Here is a 23,225-nt window from a genome sequence, read left to right on the forward strand (position 1 = left end):
TTATTTGATGTAATAGTTATTATTTAAAATATTTTAAATTATATTTTGTTTTTATTTTTATCACCGCAGAATTCACATGAAGTTGATGTCCAGGATACTACCAATTTGAGGCATAATGATTCATTGGTGCATTCGCCATTGACAGACACTGAGGCTTCGTCGTTAACTCCAAAACGGGCTAGATCAACTATCGGAGCGGCTTTTTCAAGAATTTCAGCATATGCCTCAGATGGAGAAAAAAATAAACAAATAACAAACAGCATCGCAGAAATGATATGCCGGGACAGTCTTCCTTACAATATGGTGGAAGGAACAGGATTCAAAAAGCTAATGAAAACTATCGTTCCTTTGTACAAGGTTCCATGTCGTAAAACTATCACAGATCTCATTGATACTAAATATGACGAAAAAAAGACCCTTATTAAACAAAAATTACGGTCTGTTAAAAACGTCTATCTTACAATAGATGAATGGAAGGATATGCAGTTAAGAAGTTTTTTAGGCGTGACTGTTCACTTTATAGAAAATTTTGAAATGAAATCGGTGAATATCGCATGTGAACCGCTTCATGACAATCATACAGGCGAATATTTATCGGAGATGGTTCTTAATGTTTGTGAAGATTGGGGTTTGTCGCATGACAAAATTGTGAGTGTTACTACAGACAATGGCGCTAACATGGTTAAAGCTATTGAGATTACTTTCGGCAGAGCAAAACATATTCGATGCCTAGCACATACGTTGAATCTAGTAGTTGAAAATTCTGTGAGTTCCTCTGATGTTAAACTTTTTTTGGATAAAGTACGAAAAATCGTAACTTGGTTCCACCAAAGTGGTGTAGGCGCTGAAGAATTGCGACAGATGCAAATGCAGGAAAGCGTTGTTGAAGGAAAATTGAAGCATTTGGTCGGAGATGTGTCTACAAGATGGAACTCACAATTATTTATGATTGAACGTTTTGTGTTAATGAGCAGCACAATTGGATCTATTTTAATAAACCATCCGAATGCACCCCAAATGCTTCAAGCAAACGAAATCGTTGTGCTCAAAGAAATTGGAAAAGTTTTAAAGCCTTTTCACAATGTTACCGAAGAAATGAGCGCTGAAAAATATGTGACAGCTAGTAAAGCTATACCTATTATCAAGTGCTTGAGAACTTTGTTAGACGCTATACCGATAACCAGTGATTTGGCCAATCAATTCAAATATTCATTGCAAACAGAACTAAAAAAAAGATTTGAAAACATACAGAAAGTTCACCTTTTCTCAGTCGCAACGTTTTTGGATCCTAGATTCAAAAAAATTCATTTAGATGAGCCATTATCTTTGTCAAAAACAATTAATTATACCAACCGATGCCTAAGTTTAAATACTAGGAATGATGATACTATACTGGTGACCGATTTTGAATCATCTGTTTCATCACAAGTTGCCAGTGACGATCAAGATATATGGCAGGTACACCATAACAAAATAATGGCTGCTAATACGTCAATGACAAAAAATACAGAGATAGATTTATATATCGCAGCGCCATTATCAAATCTTAAAGTAGACCCTCTCGATGTATGGAGAAGTTCTGAGGGAACTTTTCCAAAATTAACAGACTTAGCTTTGAAACACCTCTCAGTGATGGCCACTTCTGCACCAGCTGAAAGATTATTTTCGAAGGCTGGGAATATTGTCAGAAAAACTCGAAACCGTATTTTAGGAAAGCGACTACCAAAACTATTATTTTTAAACTCTTTGACTGAAGATTTATGGCAATAATTTTTTAAGTTTCTGATAAATTTTGATTTGAGGTTTGGAGGAAGCTTCCTTTTCTTTTTTAATGTTCATACCCAACAATTCTCGTTATATTTAATACTTAAATTAATCGTTTAATTTTATTTTGATTCTAGTCGAATGTTAATTGATACAAAACATTTGTGGCAATTATTTAATTGAATTTTTTTATTACTTAAACTAAAAGCTTGAAGATAGCTTTCTTTTATTTTCTTAGTTTTGTTTGTTATATTGCTATATTTTGTACTCTTATAGTTTTGTATTATTTTTACTGCAATAAAATATTTAAGAGTACTAAAAAATGTATATATGTATCATTAATTTGAATATGTATTTATAATCTTAAAGTCGTCCTTTTAGATATTTTTTCATACTTATATATCAAATATGCATTTTTCGTATTAAAAAATCGAAACATCCACAAAAATCGATTATTCCCTCAAAAATCGATTTTTTATAAATCGATTTATCTTGAAACGAAAAAAATCGATTATTAAATGATCGATTTTTTCGACTCGAGGTCACATCCCTACTCAACCAGTCACATTTGGACAAGGCACTTAAAGAAAATTAGACTCGACAGTTGCAATCATCTTCTTCGGTGGCACGCGGTCAACGGCCATGAATATATTCTTTCCACAAATGAGAAAATGTTCACTGTCGATGAAGTTTTTAATAAACAAAACGACAAAATCTGTTCTAAAGCTTCCAAAGAAACCAAATTTGTTGTTCCAAGGGTTCAGGGTGGCTACCATCCAGCCTCCGTAATGGTTTGTTGGGGAGTTTCTTGTGAAGACATCTCTTCTTTTTGCAAAAAGGAGTTCAGACCACGGCAAAGGTGTACCAGGAGGTGAGTTGAGCAGTACTCTTTTGAATGGAGAGTATTGGATCTTCTAACAAGGTTCCGCTCCACCCCATAAGGCAAAAATCACCCGGCAGTGGGTAAAAAACAATATTCGTGTGTTCATAGAGGCAGAAGATTGTTCGTCTGGAAGTCCAGATCTAAATCCATTGGACTGCAGTTTGTAGTCAAAATGGGAGAACATGGCCTGTCGAAGACCTCACAGAAATTTGGGGAGTCTCAAACAATAGTAGGGGCGAGCGATGTCAGTATCCATGGAAACCGTGTGATAGCTGACCGACCTAATCGTGTGAAGGCTTATTTAAGGCTAGGTTGAATAAAAAATGTATTATAATTTCGTAACTTATGGCAGGACTAAGTACAGTACCGGTGCGAATATACTGCCTTGTGGTACTCCGACCGATATTTATCTCATTTCCGAATATGCCGGTTTTTGCTTTACTCTGAAGTAGACATTTATTACAATTTACCAAAAACTATAATTAAAACTTTGTAATTCATCGGGCTGAGAAATTGTTATTCATTCATAAACACAAGCTGGGACTATGCTGAGACGCAGCATCTAATTGCGCACGTTGGACAAGCCTTGTGGAGTCCCTATGCTCCTCAAAGGACTAATCAGTAGAAAAAAGGAAAAAGATACAGCGCCCTACTATTAATTTGTACACGACTGTACATATTCACTTTTCGCATTCCCACTTCCCAACACTTGATGGCACTTAAGAATATTAAACACGCCCAGCGTACCACCTCAGCCCAGCAAACACTAAACTCGCCGCCACACAACGCGTACAGCATCAAATCAGGATTAATTTTCGTAATTGTAGTCCAACGAATAGAAACGACTTAATTTAATATATGAAGCCAAACACGCCTACGCACAATTGCATTAAATTACATTTAGCGAGCAAATTTAGCCTTTGGAGCCAACAAATTATTTGAGCAAAATGAATTAAATGGAGTAGAATAGGATTTCCAAAAAAAAAAACAAAAAAAAAAAATGCGGGCAAATATCTTCACAGCAGTATTTTGCTACCTAGTCAATACACATTTGTTGCTGTTTTGTGTGTATGCCCACATACATACATACATATAACCGCTTGCATGTCCATTGGCGCCAAAGATGTCAACAACAGCAACCCCAACTGAAGTGGGCTTTACCCATAAGTGCCATGTTTACTACTTCTTCGATGGCCACAATAATATTTCGTTACTTGAGGTTAAAAGCTCTGTTGACGTTTCAAACAGGCTCCCTCGCCCAAGAATTTATTTGTTTGGCAACAAATCACTCGCACATGCAGACATACGAATTTAGTTCTTCATATGAGGACCACCCTCAAACTCAGCTTTGTTGAAGTTTCCTTACCCATACATACATATATACAATCATACAATATTTGTGACGCAGTTGGGAAGGCGGACATTCCATTTTCGTATTTCGCCTGAAGTGATTTATTTGCAATTGGGTTTATTTGTGGTTGAAATGGCATGTGGAATATTTGTTAGTGAGGGTCATTGTACAAGTTGGAAGAATTAGTTGTTGCTGTTGTAGCAGCATACATGTACGGGAAGTGCTGCTGAAGGGACAGTGCTTAGCCAGATATAAATCCGGGTTGTTCCGGTAATGTAGGACCGATTGCGGGACGTCCAAGAATTAGTCGTTAGATGGGGTGATTATGTAGTGTCTGAGTTGAAGACTGCTAAAGAAAGTTCTAGTAGATGTGAGTTGTGCTTACAGTGTCTGACTCCTCGCATGTCACTCTGTTTGGAGATCCTTTTGCGATCAAACCAAGACCATTTGGTGAACAATCCAAGTCCAATGACTAAGGTTTTAAGAACTTCTACTTTGAGCGGAGCAAATTGTCGAGTAGAAAATTCTGACCTCGCAGGTTATGTCCTCTTTTAGCTTGTCCTCCTTTATAGGAGTTTAATTACAAGATATTACACGGCTCAGTTGTTCGAATACTGACTTCGCTCAAAAGTTCAGCTGTTTATTTAAGGACCTCTTCGAGTTGGCGACAATCGATAATGTAAACGCCGGTACTTCAATCAATATGAGCTGCACGAACGAGTTTAGCGCCCCGACTAGAAATTTTGGTAAGGCGCTAATTAGGCGCAAATAAGGCAGACCGCATTCCAAATTTGTGCCTCATAAGGCATCCAAACTAGGCCCAAGTCCCGAAAGGTATCGCCACACATCTGCCTCATTAGGCGCAGGTTCGAAAAACCGAACTTCGGTAATACTCCGGATGCCTTTCTACAAATCAGTTAGGGATTCCAATTTATACCTAAGTGAGACACTGCCACAGATTTTCGTGACCACAACCAAATTTGGTATTGTTCTGGCATGCCAATCTTTGCCTTGCCTAACGTGGGCCTGGTAAGGTAATAGTGAGGCGTACCTCAGTAAGGCCTGCCTAATTCGGGCCTAACTGATTCTTCGGCATGCCTCACTGTAATTCTAGTCGGGGCTTTACGATTTAGGGGCTAACGAGTTCTTGTATGACTCCCAACTAAATATAAAGCACCGCCTGTAGATATAATCAAACTGCTGGTGATGACCAGCTCTGTATTGGAAAGACCAAGTGATGAATGAATTCAAGTTGGAGGCAGAGACAACTGGCATACATCGTTGAATTAAATAACAAATTATTCAAGTTTCCTTCAGAGTATCTTTGGGGACCAACCTATGTAAAACACATTAAATCCAGCTGACTACGGAAAAGCGAAGAGACATACCTACAATTCTATAGCCATGAGACGAGACAATGACGACATCAGAAGCTTCAGAGGAAATTGTGTCGATACTCAGGCGTCGCGACTGCCAACTAAGAGCGGGAGATGTTTATTAGGGGCAGTATACTATGGACTGTAGGTCCCTCCATTTGTGGAACAACAGACGCACACCACAAATAGGAGGAGGAGCTCGGCCAAACACCCAAAAAGGGTGTACGCGCGACTTATATGTATATATATATATACTATGGACGAAATTATAACTTGTTTATTGAGGCCATATGTTTCAGCTAGGAACTATGAGAAAGTTTCCAGTTGCTCCATCTTGTTGGAACCACAAATTAGGATACTACTCCGCCATTGGCCCCAAAAAGTTTTCAATCAATGTTCTGTAAGAAGCTTCTGAAATCGATTCCGGCGTTTCATTCTCATTTTCGAAGAAATATGGACCGATAACTCTAGTGGCCATAACACCGCACCAAACAGTATATTTAGATAGGTGCAACTGATGCTGGTGTGTTGCCCTTGGATTTTCAGAGCCCCACAATCTACAGTTTTGTTTGTTGACATAACCATTTAAATGGAAATACGCTTCATCCGACATATGCCGATATTTACGCTGCGTTAAAACAATTGATCGTTGACAAGAATAGAAAAACTCCATAGTTTTAACGCGCTGTGTTGTACTGTTGGGTTCCGTAATAAATTTCCACCAATTCAACTATAACCTACAAAAAGAGAAAAGTAAATATGTCAAAAAATAAAAAAGTTATTTCTGCTTATTATTTGTAACTCTTATTTCGCCCTCCCTGTATATACTATGGTCAGTTGAATGAAAGCATTTTTTTTTTTTAAATACGTCCCAAGTAGCAGCCAATGATCCCGGAGATCACAAACTTTTTTTGGTTTCTATATGGTCGGCGAACTAATCAAGCCATTCACAAGAAAATTTGGTTTCCAATCCACAAAACGTTGTCTCGTTGTAGGTCTTCACTTAAGAAAAAAAATAACTCAAACATTTGTAAAAAAATAACTTAAACATTACTAAAAAATAATTTATTATCACATTTTAAATTACACTGGCACTAAATAATATTCCGTCAATTCATTTGCTACTTAATTTCCCTGGACTACAGAAGAATTTAAATAAAGAAATTAAGAATCCTACCTCCATTGCCACTGACTCTCGTGACCATCTGAATCGGAATATGAGCGGCACATTTCAGCTATCATTGGAGAAGTAGAGAACAAAAAATTTATTCGCCTTGTTTTATTCTGTGCTGACAGCTACATGGACACAGTTAAAGAAAAAAAACAAATCAGCTGATTTGCCAACATTATCTTTAATAGATTCTCCTGGTCATATCTCAAGTTGATAATAACATAAATAAAAAGTCAAATAAGAAATGTTAAAAATAACTTTGTGCTGGATCTTCTTTTGTACCCGAAAATCGGAGTTTCTCGCGCCAAAGACCAGCAGTATTCTGCTCGTCTACTATTTCTCTGAAAATGTCCTCTGAAACTTAGTCATGTCTTAATGGAACTATTCCAAGTGCTCACCTCAAACTGCTTCTAAAATTTTCAGTGAAGAACTTCAGTTGTGCGTTTCTACTTAATGGAATATACTAGGTTGCTCAATAAGTTTTGCGGTTCGTTAAGAAAAACACAATTTTATGGTTTGAAATACACTTTATTATTCAGTATAGTCTCACTGAATATCAATAAACTTGTTCCAACGAGATTTGAATTTATGAATTCCATACCTGAAGTGAGAAGCTGGAAGGACTGCGAAATTCGCTTTAACAGCTGTTATGACCTCATTATTTGATGAAAAACGCTTTCCACGCATACGTTTTTTTAAGTTTTGAAACAGAGCGAAGTCGCAAGAGGCCAAATCTAATGAATTCGGTAGATGCTCCAACAATTCGAACTTTAATTCATGGAATTTTGCCATTGGCGAATTGTCCTGATGAAAAATACGTAAACTTTTATGTCGGTATGTAAACGCTGAATAACTTTGTCATTTACCAACCGATCGACTTCAACAATATGTTTTCGATACGTCAATTCAGTACAATTTCAACCATGGATCGCTTTACACCGAAACAACGTGCTGAAATAGTGAGACTATACATCGAAAATAGTCGTTCTATTGTTCTAACTCACGCATATCGCAAAAAGTATCGCGGCAAACAGGCACCGTCTGACAATACTATTCGTCGTTTGGTGCCGAATTGTTTTGAGTACGGGTCAGTAGGAGATCGTCAACATGCCGTTCATCAACGACCAAGACGTTCCAATAAACTTGTTGAAGCAGTGAGGGAGAGCGTTGCCCAGGAGCCAACAGTGTCGTATCGTCGTCGCGCTCAGCATTTTGGCATCAGTGAAACCACAATACCGGGCATTTTAAAGGATAATTTCGATTTGTTTCCGTATAAAGTGCAATTGACACAAATAATATTGTGTCGCTCGAATGTTTGGCACTGAACCCAATTTTTGGAAGCAAATTTTATTGACTAACGAGGTACATTTTAACCTCTCTGGCAGCGTGAATATATAAAATTGCCGCATTTGGGGAACTGAGAATCCACACATTGCATGACCGGAAAGTAACTGTTTGGGTCGGCATTAGCGACAAAACCCTCATTGTGCCATATTTTTTATCAAGAAAACAAAACGGTCGATGGAAACCGATATCGATGGATGTTGGCTCATTATGTCTGCCCGCAAATGCGTGAGAAAGGTTTAGACGGCTATTCGTTTCAACAAGACGGTGCGCCATGCTACACTGCGAATGCAACAAATGAATTTCTGCAACGAAAATTCCCGGGACGTTTAGTGTCAAAAAGAGGCGACATCGACTGGCCCCCCAGATCACCTGACTTACTAAATATTGCTTACACTGCCCAATGAGATGCCTAGGGCTTCTACTATCTAGATCTCTTGCAGTCACTCGACAATTTTCCTGTATATTTCTACGATTTCTGGTGTGGTTGCTATTTGTGGACGTCTTTGACGTGGATCGCCTACAAGGCTTGTACGGCCACGTCTCATTTCAGCAACCCATCTTTCTACTGCACTAATTGATGGCGAAGACCTTATACACTTTCAAAATTCGTTCATAACTTTCTTTTGCTTTGAAACCTTCCAAAAATAAAAATTCATTCACTGCACGACATTTGATTTTTTCCATTGTAGAAAATAATTGGCTTGTAAAAAAAGAATGACTTGACAGATTGTAATGAAACTTCACATAGTAGGTTGTTCAATAAGCTTAGCGGTTCAATAAGAGAGAACTCTTCACATGAAGAGCGTACCAATACAAGAATGATAGAAGAAGATTGCGCCCATCAAGAGTGTGTGACGTCACGTTTTTCCAAATTTTGCAGTATTGCCAACCATTTGCTCTTCGCAATAAATTTAGTGCTTTTTCATACCGAAAATGCGAAAATTTTGAAGTTTTGAGTTTGTTTCTTTTTTTTTAATTTAAAGCTACCGAAATTTTAAGTTAAAAAAACTGTATTATTATACAAAAGAAGGTTAAGAAATGCCACTCTGAGAACACTTTAGTGCTAATGAAAATTAGTTGGTTCTTATTAAATTAGATATTTTGAAAGTGTGAATTTAATTGTTTGCTCCTTTTAAGGTTATGCAAGAATATTAAATGCCCCTCTCTCAACTCTTCTTAAGATTGAAAACCTTTTTACACATTTTAAAAGGCGTTTGAATTTACTAAATGCGAATTAAAACCATAGAGGTGTAATGATTTCCTCCGGCCCCTAATTCTTAATGGGACATAGAGCATCATTCATAGTAAAAATAAACAAAAAAATACTGGAGAAACCATAATGACATTTTTACAAAAAGAGTACCTTATATTGTTACATAACCTGAAATTTATCAACAAAGTCGTTCTTCTAACAAAGAAGTTTCTCTTAACAAAAAACTCATAAATTAAATTGTACATAACTATAAACCATTTATTTAAAAAAACGCACAATTTGTCACGCATTCAAATTTCTTGAAGTAATTTAACAAAATATTAATATTTTATTTTCTTTAAATGGGCATTTTAGTGCGTTTTTTATATCCAAAGCTAGGCAACTCTGCACTAGCGAGAGAGATTTGACTGCCGAAAGCAGAAGAACACCAACAACACCGGCAATCGCGGGCAATGCCACCAGATGTTAAAAAAAAGTAAAGCTAAATAAAAGTGAGTCAATTATTTAACTAATTCTTAAAAAATGTATATTTTACAAAATTATAAACATTACTTTTAATTAGAACAGGCTAGAAAAATGTCATGAAGAAAGAACTAAAACTCCGAGACTAAATAACAAAAAAAAAATGCTAAATCAAGTTACGAAACTGGTAATCGGGCCATACTGGAGCTAAAATCACGTAACTCGTTGTCAAATTCGCTGAGAGCAAAGTAACGGTACCACGATAGGCGCAATCTCATTATTCTCTCCATCGTGGTACCAATATAACAAAAAAAAAAAAAATTAAGCCAGCAGCAACGCCCTTTCTTATTGAACCGCAAAACTTATTGAAGAGCTTAGTATGTTTTCTTTTAACTTCTAGTGGAGCCTAGGACGTCAACTACTCCAGAACGCCATCGAATACAGTTCCGCCATCTGTGATCCTCAATTAGCTTCGAGATAACACGAACTGCCATTTCGTAATCGGCTGATATACGCCAGGTTAAATGATTCAGTAAAAAAGAACTTGGGATTACTAGAAAACTCCAGATAAACAAAATTGTAAAACCCTAACGTGCTTTCAGTGCGCTGGATATAAAAGTTACTGACATTCATTTCCTTACTTTTTAGCCCACTTTGTTGCAATAAAAATGTCACTAAACGATTTGCCTTTATTTGCAGAAAAAGCAAATCTCACTCAACTCAAAGTAACTAAATTTATAAGTGCATACTTAAAAGTAACTTAAAAAGTTTTCCTACTCCCAGCCTGCCTATTTCAATTTATTTTTACTTTTATTTTTTCCACTTCAACTTAGCGAATTGCACGAAATTGAAAAATATGCAATGCCTGCACCTTGAGTGAAATGCAATTTCCAATTTCCCAATTCCAATACTCACTCACTGACAACAAACAGAATTCAGTGCGTAGAGTGCGTGGGCAAACAAACTTCAATAAAACTGCCACGACAGCTGCGTGGCGACACGTAATCGAATTACATTGTGCGCGCTTAAATGTCAAAACTTGCATTTGCACTTTTAGTTATGTCCACATGCACACACACACACACACCTACGTATGTATGTATGTATATGTAATATTCTTGATTTTTGTGAAGTTTGTTTAGAAATTGCATTTTTGTGTGCTTTGAAAGTTTTATTTGTCATTTGTTGTGAGTTGCTGATTTTGCATTGAATTCGCGCAACTTTTGCCCCGCGCACAAGTGAAATGTCAACTGAAGTTTTTGACATTTACATACAGTTTTCATTTTTTATGCCTTCGAAAATTGAATTCAATTGTAAATGTCGTTACAAAAGTGAAAATGCACAAGCGCTCATATGCCAAGAAAAAATGCAGTTCATAAATGCAACACTGCGGAAATTGCGCAGTTGACAGTTGTTTACATGCAATATTTTTATGCTTACAAACGAAGTACTCGGTTGATAGAAATATTTAGTAGAGATGAGGTCTAAAGGAGACTTAAAAGAAGAAGGTTTAAAAGTAAAGTGTTATTCATAGGACGCACTAAGATGTTGTTTTAAAATAAAAAATATATATGTAGATTTAAATTATTTTAGGTTTCGCTAATTTTATTCAAAATACGGCTCTCAATAGTTATACGAGTGCTTTGAAGGGGATAAAATAGATATTAATGAATAAATAAATAATTAAAAGAAACCCAAAATTCGCGATATTTTTTGAACACACCTCGTATGTAAAAAATGACATCATTTAAATGTCCACCGTGCTCACATCTACACAGAGCAAAAAGTACCTAATAAAATTAATAAGATTGTCTTCATGAGCAGTTTTTGCACTTAGGGGTAGTCAAGACGTGTGAAACGAAAAAAATATCATGTGAAATTCTCTTTGGTTTGATTAAGAAATTCTTATTGATATTATTAAGTGTAATTTCTTCTTAATTTTGTAGCAATTCTTTTTGAACGTGTTATTTATACGAAAATCTTCTCATTTCCTTTTAAAACTTCTGAGAAAAAATGGGGAAAAATTAAAAGAGAGAAAGCAACTTATTTCTTGATGGTATCTTTATGAATATTTTTATAAAGAAAACTTATTAATTAGATTTTTAAAATTTAACTGTCGGTTTGCAAAACTCAAAATGTTTTGTTTCGTATTTTCTAGTAATTGACATACATTAATCTATGTATATACGTTAGTAAATATATTAATGTCAGTGAAATGCTTACTTACATATGTAGGCCAACATAACGGTTCCTTGCATTCCTTTTTTATTTCTAATATATGAAAGTAGAAAATGCTTATTATATTTTCAGTTTCAGTTTAACAAGCAAAAAGTGTGGGCGAAAGTGCTAATTTTTCAGTGTAATTCGGAAACTATAGAACGTAAGTGTTGGCTACATCACAACTGCAGTCCACGGGAACAGGTGATAACGTACTGGAAAGTCACATGGAAGACTAGTGTTGCAGAAACTATATTAGAAAAAGCGTTTCCTTAGATGCCATCTTTAAGGATTGGCCACGGTATAGTGACTACAATGGTTATGATCTCGTAAGTATCTGATAGTAAGTATCTTTTTATATTTATAAAATTTTATTCATTTCTTCACAAGATCGAAATAGACTCTGCAAACTTATTGTTTCTAAATTTGGAATCTTTTTATAAGGGCATATTGGACATTTTTGAAAAAGAAATAAGACACCTATACAGCAAGGATATTTCAAATGGTTAGTATTTGGTTTCATCTTAATTGCTCCAATTTATTTTAATTATTATTTGTATAGATACTAAATACAGTGCCAGCTCGCTAATCCGAATTAATGATTGCAGACCCTGATTCGGATTAACGAGATATTCGGATTACTGGATGTGCTGTTATTATGCTTATAATTCACTATATCCGAAAATAAAACAAAAGCCAGGATTTCAAAACAAATTTATTTTATTTTTATTAATCAACAATGAAAAAATTAAAGATTTTTATAAATAGGTACATATGTACATATGTATGTATATTATGTATTTACATATTACTTTTTTTTTTACGTAGATAATTTGGGATATAGGTTTGCTTGTCTTTCAGTGCACATGCTTCTAAAACCTTGTTCCGCAATTCTTTTAGCATTAATATGTAATCTGATTGCAGACCTCGTTCCTTTGCCCAATCTATTGAAATATTTAAGGCCTGCAGAGCTTCACGATTTTTTGTGTCTGACTCTGAACTACTACACGAAGTATTGTCAGAGTTCATAATCCAGCTAAGAACTTCATCTTCAGAAATATGCACTTCATTGTTGCGGTGAAATAAGTTGGTTATTGTGCGAAATTCTTCTGTTTCTTCAACACGATCATTCTCTGGCAACTCTTGTTGTAACAATGATAGAGGGATGTTATCATCTGAAGCCCACCTCTGAGATTGAATATGCTTCCAACAAGACTTTATAGAAGAATTGGGCACCCTGTCCCAAGATCGTTTAAGCAATTCACAAACTGAATTGTTTCAAAAAAATGTCTGAATCATCCGCTATAGAGCTTATCCAAGAGATCTTTTTTGTAAAACAGCTTAGTCGTATCGCGTTCTGATCCATGGGTTGAATAATACTAGTAGAATTTAGGGGAAAAAACATAGTTTTATATTGCTCACATTCAGATACCAGCGGCTCTCCATGACACTTCGCATTATCCAGTAACAATAAAGCTTTTTTGGGCAAATTATTTTCAATTTGATAGTCTTTTACCTGTGATATAAACGATTTAAAAAACCATTCAGTAAAAATATATGTTGTCATCCATGCATTTTTCGATGCGTAATATTCAACAATATGTTGTTATTTAAACGAACGTGGATTTTTGGATTTCCCAACCACAGCAATGTTAAGCTTGTGAGTTCCAGATTTGTTGGCACAGCACAAGAAGGTGATTCTCTCTTTGCTCATTTTGGTACCAGAAGCAGACTTTTCTTTACAATGCACTAAAGATTTTCCTGGAAACATTTTCTAAAAGAGTCCAGACTCATCAGCATTGTAAATTTGGTCGTCAATCAGGTTTTCAGTCTCGATAATGTCATAGAGCTTATTTTGAAAATCAGGTACAAGATCGCGTCTAGCAGATAAGGATTCGCCGCATATTTTCAAAGTTCGCACAGAAACTCGCTTCTTAAAATTTTGCAACCATCCGTCACTAGCGTGAAATGATTGATTCGGATACATTTTTTGATGAAGTGATTTAGCTTTTTGTCGTAAAATTTCTGCGAAAATGGTTTGATGCCGTGACCGCTTCTCTTCAAACCAAGCATACAACTTAATCTCTAATTCTTCATTCTCTCCCGATTTGAGTGTCTTGCGCTGTTTTAAAAGTTTGGCATCAGAATTCTCAGCAAATCTTATAAAAGAATAAATATGTATGTACAGTAATATTTACAGAATACATTTTTTACACAGGTTTTTTACCTTTTAATATTTTCAGCATTTCTTTTTATGTCGCAAATTGTTGAAGCTCCTACACCAAATTTCTTTGCTAAAACTTTTCCTGATTGTCCACGATTTACTTCTTCTATTATTTTAAGCTTATCAGCTAATGACAGTGTTTTATGTGCACGTTTTTTTGCCATGTTATTATATTTAAATTGATGTTTTCGAATGCGGACTATAGAGCACGTAATGCGTCATAAATTCAATTCGGATTACTGGATAATTCGGATTACACACCTTCGGATTAGCGAGCTGTATTGCATTACCACAATTCTTCTGCATGCATTACTGCCTCTTCAGCGCCTTAATAAAACCGACAAACCTACTATAGCCGATGCTTAAAATGATTTTGTCACTCTTGTAGCAGCAACGAATGATATTCAACGTAAAGTTATGGACATTATTAATCAATTTGCTGAAAGAAAAGAGAAATGTTAACCCAGAATCATTGCAGTTAGAACTGATATTACGTGTGTTTCCGTATTTTATATTTGTTTCGATGGCATAAAATGGAAATACTTACGGCCATTCTTGAAATAATATACTTATGGCCATTTAGATTCGAGGCTGCACACCAACTGCATAAAGAATATGCCAGAAACATTTCCTCTAGAACAAACATTTCACTAACTCTGGCTATTAAATCTTCGCTGAACTTCGCAAATAATTTATTGAAAAATGATATTTTTCAAGAAGAATGTATATTTAGAAGTATTGAAAATATTAAACAAGAAAAGAGTACATACTTATCTTCATTAATGTCTGATTTAAACTTGTATAAAACAACAAATGGACTTATTTTTTAAGGCATTGCATTTCACTTTGGTCATACAGTAACAGTTTCTCAGAGCGATAATATAAATATTTATTAAATAATTAATTTTTTTGTAAAAAATAATAATGTCACATTTTGCGTAAAAAATGGGAAAATATAAGTTTTTCACAAAAATATCAATCGTATTTAATAGGCAATTCCAGCAATGTATATAAAATAATAAACTTTAAAGGACTAGATGGGCCTACACATTTTTATGACCTAAATAATGGACTTAAAGTATTAAGGTTGTAAAATATTAGCACTAAATATATTCAAAACAAATAATATTTTTGTATATATAATAATACGTAATAATGTTTGCATAAGAATAAATAAACCATATTATTTTATAAATGAACTGAAATTTTATTTTTTGTTTAGGTATCTATAGGGTTAAATAAATAAAAGGTACTCCGTTTAAAATTTAAAAGATATCTCTTCGAAAATATCAATAAGATTATCTTCTCAATATCTTGTGATATCTCTTTGGATATATTAATAAGAACATCTTATCGGTAATATATGATACCTCTATAGATATATCAAAGAGAATCTCTGATAATTTTTCGAAGATATCTTTTTCAAGAACTTAAGAAGTTTTTTTCTACAAATATATGAAGAGCTTCTTCTTGAAGAAAATCCATAGAGATATAATATCATTTTTGTTCTATTTTATTAGGTGATTTTGGCTCTGTGTACAGGTTGTCATAGGAGAATTAAGATTTTCAAGTACTCGCTCACACATTAAGGGGGGAAGTCCATGTAGAAGCCTCAAAATCTGTCATTTTTTAAACACATTTTTAAAGGTGATAAAATAATTATATTATTTTGAAGCTTTAACACAACTTTATTTAACCTCTCAAGAGTCCAAAAAAATTTTTTTTTTCATTTTGGTTTCCAAAATGGTGGCTCAGGATCATTACCTCTTCGGCTGCCTACGGCGCGAGGTCCCAAACTGCTCTATTGATTACTCTTAATCTATCGATCTGAAACAAAAAAATTAAATTGGTTTTTTTATAACAAATTAACGGAAAGGATGAACCTATAAAATTAAAAAACAAGTATAAAATTATTTATAAAATAAGCCTTTGAAAAAAAGTCAGAATTTACGGCTATTTTATTGACATTTTTAACCGACAAAAAGTAATTTATCAACGCGAAATAGCTGAAATTTTAGGTTTATCCTTCCTATAGTAATTTACAGAAAGGCCTCACCAAACTTCAAACAAATCGGTCGAAAGCTTTTCGAGTTACAACACGAGCAGTTTTTAAAAACACAGTTTCGAGATAAATGAGTTTAAAGTTTAAGGTACAGGACCGCTCTCTACATAGTTAATGGGCTATAAAAGCTATAATATTAGGAATTTCCGCATGAAAATTTCATAGTATATTCTTAAGATACTATACTTTCGAAATATCGAAAAAAAATCGATTTTTTGAAAATTTTACATGGACATCCCCCCTTAACGCATTCAGTTCAGCAATCCCGTTCCGAATGTTGTTTCAGCTTATTCAGATAGACTTTACTTTTCAAACCACCCCCGCTTTTTTCGCCAGTCCTTTTTTTCTTCAGCAGAATCAGTTTCTTGACATTTTTTCACCAATCTTTGAAATTTTGTCTCATCCGGTCGATTATTTCCACCGAAAAAAAACATCACGAATTTTGCGATACACTTTTCTAAAAGAGGAACAATTTTTATAAAAAATTTCAATAATTTTAACGCGTTGTTTTATCGCGTAAAAATGTACAACTGTACTTGACAAATGTCAAAAATGGCATAAAGAAGTAGGAATTACTTAGTACTATACTACAAGGTGTCACTTTTGAAGACCCTTCATAATGATCCGCTTTTAGATGTAACTGATCTGCTGGTGGTTGCCAGCTCTGTGTTGCAAAGATCAAGTGAAGAATGAATTGAAGTTGAAGGAAGAGACAACAGGCATACATCGTTGAATTCAACAACGAATTATTCAACTTTCCGCCGAGTATCTTTGGGGGCCAACCTATGTAAAACACATTCAATTCAGCTGACTACGAAAATGTAAAGGCGAAGAGACATACAATTCTATAGCCATGAGACGAGACAATGACGACATCAGAAGCTTCAGAGGAAATTGTATCGAAAAACTTATAACAAAGCGGACAGATACTCAGGCGACGCGACTGCCAACTAAGAGCTCTTTACACCGGAGATGTGTGTACTAAAACTTGGAAGGAAAGACGTTCGGTTGGTCGGTATTACTACAGAACCAACTCATGGGGTCAGCATATGACCACCATTGAAATCATTGAGCACCCAATGTGCCTGTCGTGCTTGGAAGAGGCGGATAGCACTCAGCACTTTGTCTTGCCTTTGCTAGAGCAAGGCTATGAGTTTTGGGTTCCGATGTCGTGAGAATGAGTAATATTCGTTCTCTAAAACTGGAGGATATTTAGAGATTTGTCAAAAAAACTGTAAAATTCTCACAAGTCTAAATACCTCTTTTCCTTTATTCTATCCTATATTTTTCCTTCTGTTACTGCTTTCCTTTCCTCCTTTACTATACCTCCTTTCACTTTGCGGAGGTTTAAATACAATGGCATGAGTGTTTTAGGTGTTACCAAATCTCTCGGTGATTCTTGGCTCGACCTATTATTCAAATTTCATTTTTCAACGGACATTGATCGAGAGGTTCACAAACTTTTGGTTCCTACGACCAAAAACTGGAACTTCTGTTGAGAAAGCTGCTGCTGTAACGCAAAGTGTTGATGAACAACTTTCACCATCGATAACTCCACGCTCTTAACAATTCGGCATTCATGAATAGACTGCTTGACGGATTTTACCAGTAGACGAGCTCATGGTGAGCTCATAATAGAGGGCGCTGCTACTAGCCTAAATTGTATTTTTTTTTTTGTTATGTTGGTACACTCTTCATATGAAGAGGCCTCTCATCGCGAAAATTATTGAACAACCTAGTATGTGAAGTTTTTTTTCAGTTCGACAATTCATACTTCGTTTACAAGCCATTTGGTATCGACGTGTCACAGTATTTTCTACAATGCCACAGACAAAACATCAGAGGTCAGCTGAGACTGAGATTGTAATGTTGATATACGAAAAATTCAACGTAGCCGCTGCCTATATTGCTACGTTGCCCTCTGATTGTTTGAGCGTGAAATAGGCGGACAGAATTCTGCAGCCGAATCCCCGATGACGCGGCGGCCGAAGTTACTCTCACGATTTCGCATCGAATGGTCAGCCCTGACAATCTGTTATCCTTGAGGACGGTGATGTTAAAATGACGCTAGATGCTAATTAAGTCTCTTCCCGTTCAGGAAATCCAGCTGCTCAGACAACAACAACTATATGAACATCTTGTTGGTACTACTGTGGGTACTTAAAATTCAGATTTGACAAGTTTTCATAACCTTCCTTATAAATTTATTAAATTCGTGTGCCAAAAAACTTCGATCGAAATATAGATTTAAGCATACTTGGGAAATGAATGGGGCAGCCGAAGCACCTCTCACAGTTACTCTCTCTCTCCTCGGATGGCCAAACCATGCAATCTCTCATCCTTGGACGTACATCTGAAACACTAGAAGGGTGCCGGCGGTCTTCCCAACATACTCGGTTTCATTTGAGAGCCTCTCACGCAATTGCACCAGTGTGACGTCATGCCTCTCTGATAGGCGCAAACTTGTTTCTTTATCAGCGAAGTCATGGAAGCTGAATTTTCGGACTTTGAAACATATTGTTCCTTTTTTGTTCACGCTTTCGTTAATGATAATGAAAGCGATCTGCGTCTTCATAGTCATTTTATTCTGTAAAGGTGTGGACGATTTACGGTACTTTTATTGATATTTTCTATGCCGAAATTATTAACAGATTTTCTCAAATAAATGTTCTCATTATGTTAGCTTTAATTTTTAATGGTATTGTGGATTAGTATGTTAGGTTAGGTTAGGTTAGGTTGAAGCGGTTGTCCATTGTCGGACACACTCAGGCTCATGGCCCATTGTGATGCCGCGTGGAGAGCTACCCCCTATCTCTCCTGAAACCAATGTGTGCAAATAGCACAAATTTCAAATTTCGCAAGATCCTTAATTTCGACAGAGCCGAGGTCTTCTAACTCGTTGAAGAAATGTCCGCCTAAAATGGCGAGTCTTCGTCTGGATAGAGCAGGACAGTGACACAGAAGGTGCGGGATCGTTTCTTCCTCTTCCTCGTCTAGACAACTTCTGCAGAAGTCACCCACTCTCTGGGCATGCCTACCGATTAGGCAGTGCCCCGTAATGACTGAAATCAGTGTGTTAAGACTATGCTTATCTCTTCTTAGTAGAAGTTCTGTGCGTTTAGTATTGAGAGTCGGCCACATCTGTCGGGCTATTTTGCAAGTGGCTGCGTTACGCCATCTTTCGTTCGCTACTCTTATAATTTCCTCGCGGATACGTAGTCTACATGTTTGCAAGGGTGTATCTATATCGTTGTCTATGTACTCATCAGTCAATTTGGTGCCAATTTTCGCTAGTTCATCGGCTCTGCAGTTCCCCTCAATGTCGCAATGGCCAGGAACCCATGCTATCATTAGGTGAAATGACTCAACCATCTCGTTAAAAGATGCGCGGCATTTCATGGCTACCTTGGAGGTTATCGACTGTTTTGTGAGGGATTTTATCGCAGCCTGGTTATAAGCGAAAATGTAAATATCATCTCCAGGTATCGCATCACACTGTACCAGTGTCACGTCTTTCATTATTGCCATCAGTTCAGCCTGAAAGGCACTACAGTAGTCGGGGAGCCGAAAACTGAAGGAGATCCCCAGATGTTCAGAATATACACCTCCGCCCACCCTGCCATCGAGTTTTGAGCCATCTGTGTATACATGGATGGACTCGCCCTGTCTTACCACGTTCCGTTCCCACTCTCCCTTCGAGGGTAGGATGGTCACGTAGTGGCAAGTATAGGCGGAACAGTATAGTCCATCTGTCTGGGAAGCCCCAACGTGCCATCCAGGATTTTGCCGTGGCCATAGTCTGTGTTTGACCACGTGCTTAAAGTGCTCAGCCTTATTGCTGAACTGCGCGCAATGTACTTTGCCTGCAGGTCTACCGGAAGGAAGTTTAATATGTATCACATATAGTGCTTTCGATAGTCTGGTTGACATTGCACCGGTTATAAGAACGGATGCAAGTCTTTGGACCCTGTCAACTTGTTTAATATTCACGCCATTCTCCAGGGCATTCCACCATATTGCAATACCGTAGTAGAGAATTGGTCTAATTACTTCTGTGTACAACCAGTGTATCATTCTGGGTTTCAAACCCCATTTTTTCCCAATGAGCCTTCCGCAGGAGTATAGCGCCGTCGTAGCTTTGCATACTCTATCTGCGACTGGGAGCCCCCAATTTAGCTTCCTATCTAGTACAAGTCCTATATATTTAGCGTTTTCTGTTACCCGGAGGGGTTTTCCTCCTAAAAGTATTAGTATGTACATATGATATGCTCTCATACACATACATACATATATTGGATATAAATATATGTATGTATTTATGTACGTGAATGCTCTTTTGAATACCATCAAAATTGAAGAAGGTTACAAATTTTACACACCGCATGTCATTCTAAAAATATCCATGTTATCCTATCAAACAATTACAACTTACGTGCGAACATTTTATCAACACCTACGAAATACAAAAGTTAGCGCTTCATCACAGCCAAAGTGCCAAAATTTCATAATGCAAACCTTCCTAGAAATTCTCTAGTCTTTGCTTTCCTTTCAGTTATTTCTCTTTATTATTATTTTGTGCCCCTCTATTCTTCGCATTTTCACGCCATCCGCACAGCTGCGAAATACTACACAGATCCCCGTATATTATTTACATTCCACACTTCATATTTTCAATGCAAAAATGTCAATACAACAATGGCGCTTATGTCACACACAACCGACATATCAGAATGCGGATCACTGCTAGTGATGAGCAGGCGACAACAGCGGCGAGGGCTATGAAAAAGTCGAGGCACAATTTGTGTATTTTGTATGAATGAGCGTTGAAGTGTGTGTGTGTGTGTGCTGGTGAGGAGCGATGCATATCACGCATTTTTTGTTATTCTTACTTATTTTATATGAAAAGGTTATATGCACACATACATCCATACATCCATATGCACATATTTGCTTACTTGCTTTTGTTGTAATTGTGTAATTGTTTGGACTGGCGATGCCGCTCATTCGTGACAGTTTATTTTAATTTGTATGCCTTTTTTTGGTATCCAATTTTTCGTTTGAGATGTTCACACTCTATTCCTCAGCCTATTCGCCAGTTAATGATCTAATCATCCTCGTAAATTATGCAAGCAATTTATTCGGTGTACATTTTGCTAGTTATCTTAATGCGACGATCAGTTGTCAAGCTGTAGCGCATCCTTTCGACACTTTTACGCACTTAATTGCTGGGCAAATAAAGATGGCTGATGTATAAATATTTGCTTTTTTCCTCTGTATGTTCGTGCTCGTATAGATTTTGGATATGAGAATTGACACACATGCAACTAGGGATTATTTTGTGTGAGAACAACTGGATTAATAAAAAAAAAAATTAAAAACTAAAACACAAACTTAATTAAAAACTTGGAACTCATGCAACTATAATTATTTTATGTAACTAGTACTGGACTTTAAAAAAAATTTTTAATTTAAATTAAAAATTAAAAAGGCAAATGGTACTGCATTCATAAAAAAAATTAAACAAAAATTAAAAATAAAAATAAAAAAATTAAACAAAAACAATTTAAAATGAAAATAAAATAAAAAAAGTAAATTAAAAAAAACTGAATAAAAAAATTGTAAATTAAAAAGGCAACTGATTCATACAAAAAAAAAAAAATTAAAAAAAAACTAAAAAACAAATTTTTAAAATAAAAAAAAAAATTTAAATTAAAAAGGCAACTGGTACTAGATTTATGAAAAAAAAATTAAAAAACGAAGTTTTTAAATAAAGTGAATAAAAAATTTAAATTAAAAAGGAAAAAAAATTTTAATTATTGTGCTCTCTTGTTGCAATTGTTAAAATTGTTCGGTCATAATATTAAAGGTAGTTGTAGTTTTCTTGAACAGGTTCTGGGGTCAGGGCCGTAGAGAGCATATCCGGGCCCCGGGGGAAAATTGCAAATGCGGGCCCTTTCCAATTGTGTCTAATTCATTTATTCGAATTACTCTGGAGTCCGGGCCCCTCTGAGAACTCCGGGCCCGGGTCAAAAAGTCCCCGATCCCCTCCCCTCTCGTTGGGCCTGTCTGGGGTGTATCTGAAGTACGGTATTTTGCTTTGATTGAAGTTGTACATCTGCGTCAGTTTTAGATGGATTATTTTCGCGATGTCCTTGTGTCGCTTCAGGTACATACTATAGAGTTTGCCAGTGTGGAACATCCCGCTAGCACGTGACCTAATGTCTCACTCTGACTATTGCATCTTCGACATCTGTCTGCAGCGGCATTTGGATCTCGCATTACATATTTAATGTAATTTCTTGTTGGAATCACACCATCTTGTATAGCGAAAATGGAACCCTTCGTTTCGGCGAATATCGGCCTGTTGGTAAGCCATAAGTGCGACTATTTGTGCTCGGCGTGTGGGCTCAGCAAGTCTTTTCGATATACGCCGTGGACAGCCATTTCAGACCATCTTCGAATCTTGTCATCCGTTGAGATTGCGTTCCTGATTTCGTAGGATTGATTCATCCAAAGTGGGGTGTATTTTATTTTATTTGTTTTTTTTTTCAATTTCATTTTATTTATTTGATTTTTAGTTTTATTTTATTCTATTTCATTGCTTTTATTATAATTTTTTTAATTCGGTTTTATTCTCTCAATTTAATTTAGTTTTTTACTTTATTTTATTTTAATGATCCTTTTAATATAATTTTATTTCATTTAAATTTATTTTATTTTTCTTTATTATATTTTGGTTTATTTAATTTTTTTTTTACTTTTTGCTTAGTTCTATTTTGCTTTATTTTATATCATTGTAACTTAATTTTATTATTGTTTTAATTTTTTTAATTTAATGTTTTTAAATTTAATATAGTTCGCTTTATTTTATTTTGTTTCATTGTTTTTTATTTAGTATTTTTATTTATTTCTTATTTATTCTCCTTTATTTAATTTAATTTAATATTTTAGTTTTATTTTATATTTTGTTTAATATTTTTAAGTTTTATTTTGCTTCACTTTATTTAATTTCATGTTTTATTATTTTTTAGTTCTTATTTTTTTTGTTTTATTTTAGTTCATTTTATTGTAGTTTAATTTAATATTTTCACATGTTTTATTTTATTCTTCTTATATTTAAATTTATTTAACTCAACATTCTTATTATGTTTTCTC

The 23,225-nt window shown here is 35.5% G+C and overlaps 1 protein-coding gene across 1 annotated transcript in view; it reads left to right on the plus strand.

The window, feature by feature from the left end:
- Positions 1–23,225, plus strand: part of LOC129238386 (E3 SUMO-protein ligase ZBED1-like) — a 69,849-nt gene that overhangs the window by 342 nt on the left and 46,282 nt on the right. The window contains exon 2 of the mRNA XM_054873410.1: positions 70–1,458. Coding sequence (XP_054729385.1) covers positions 70–1,458 — 1,389 coding nt within the window. The remainder of the gene's footprint in view (positions 1–69; positions 1,459–23,225) is intronic.

Source organism: Anastrepha obliqua, chromosome 2 (assembly GCF_027943255.1).
Source record: "Anastrepha obliqua isolate idAnaObli1 chromosome 2, idAnaObli1_1.0, whole genome shotgun sequence".
NCBI lineage: Eukaryota > Metazoa > Arthropoda > Insecta > Diptera > Tephritidae > Anastrepha > Anastrepha obliqua.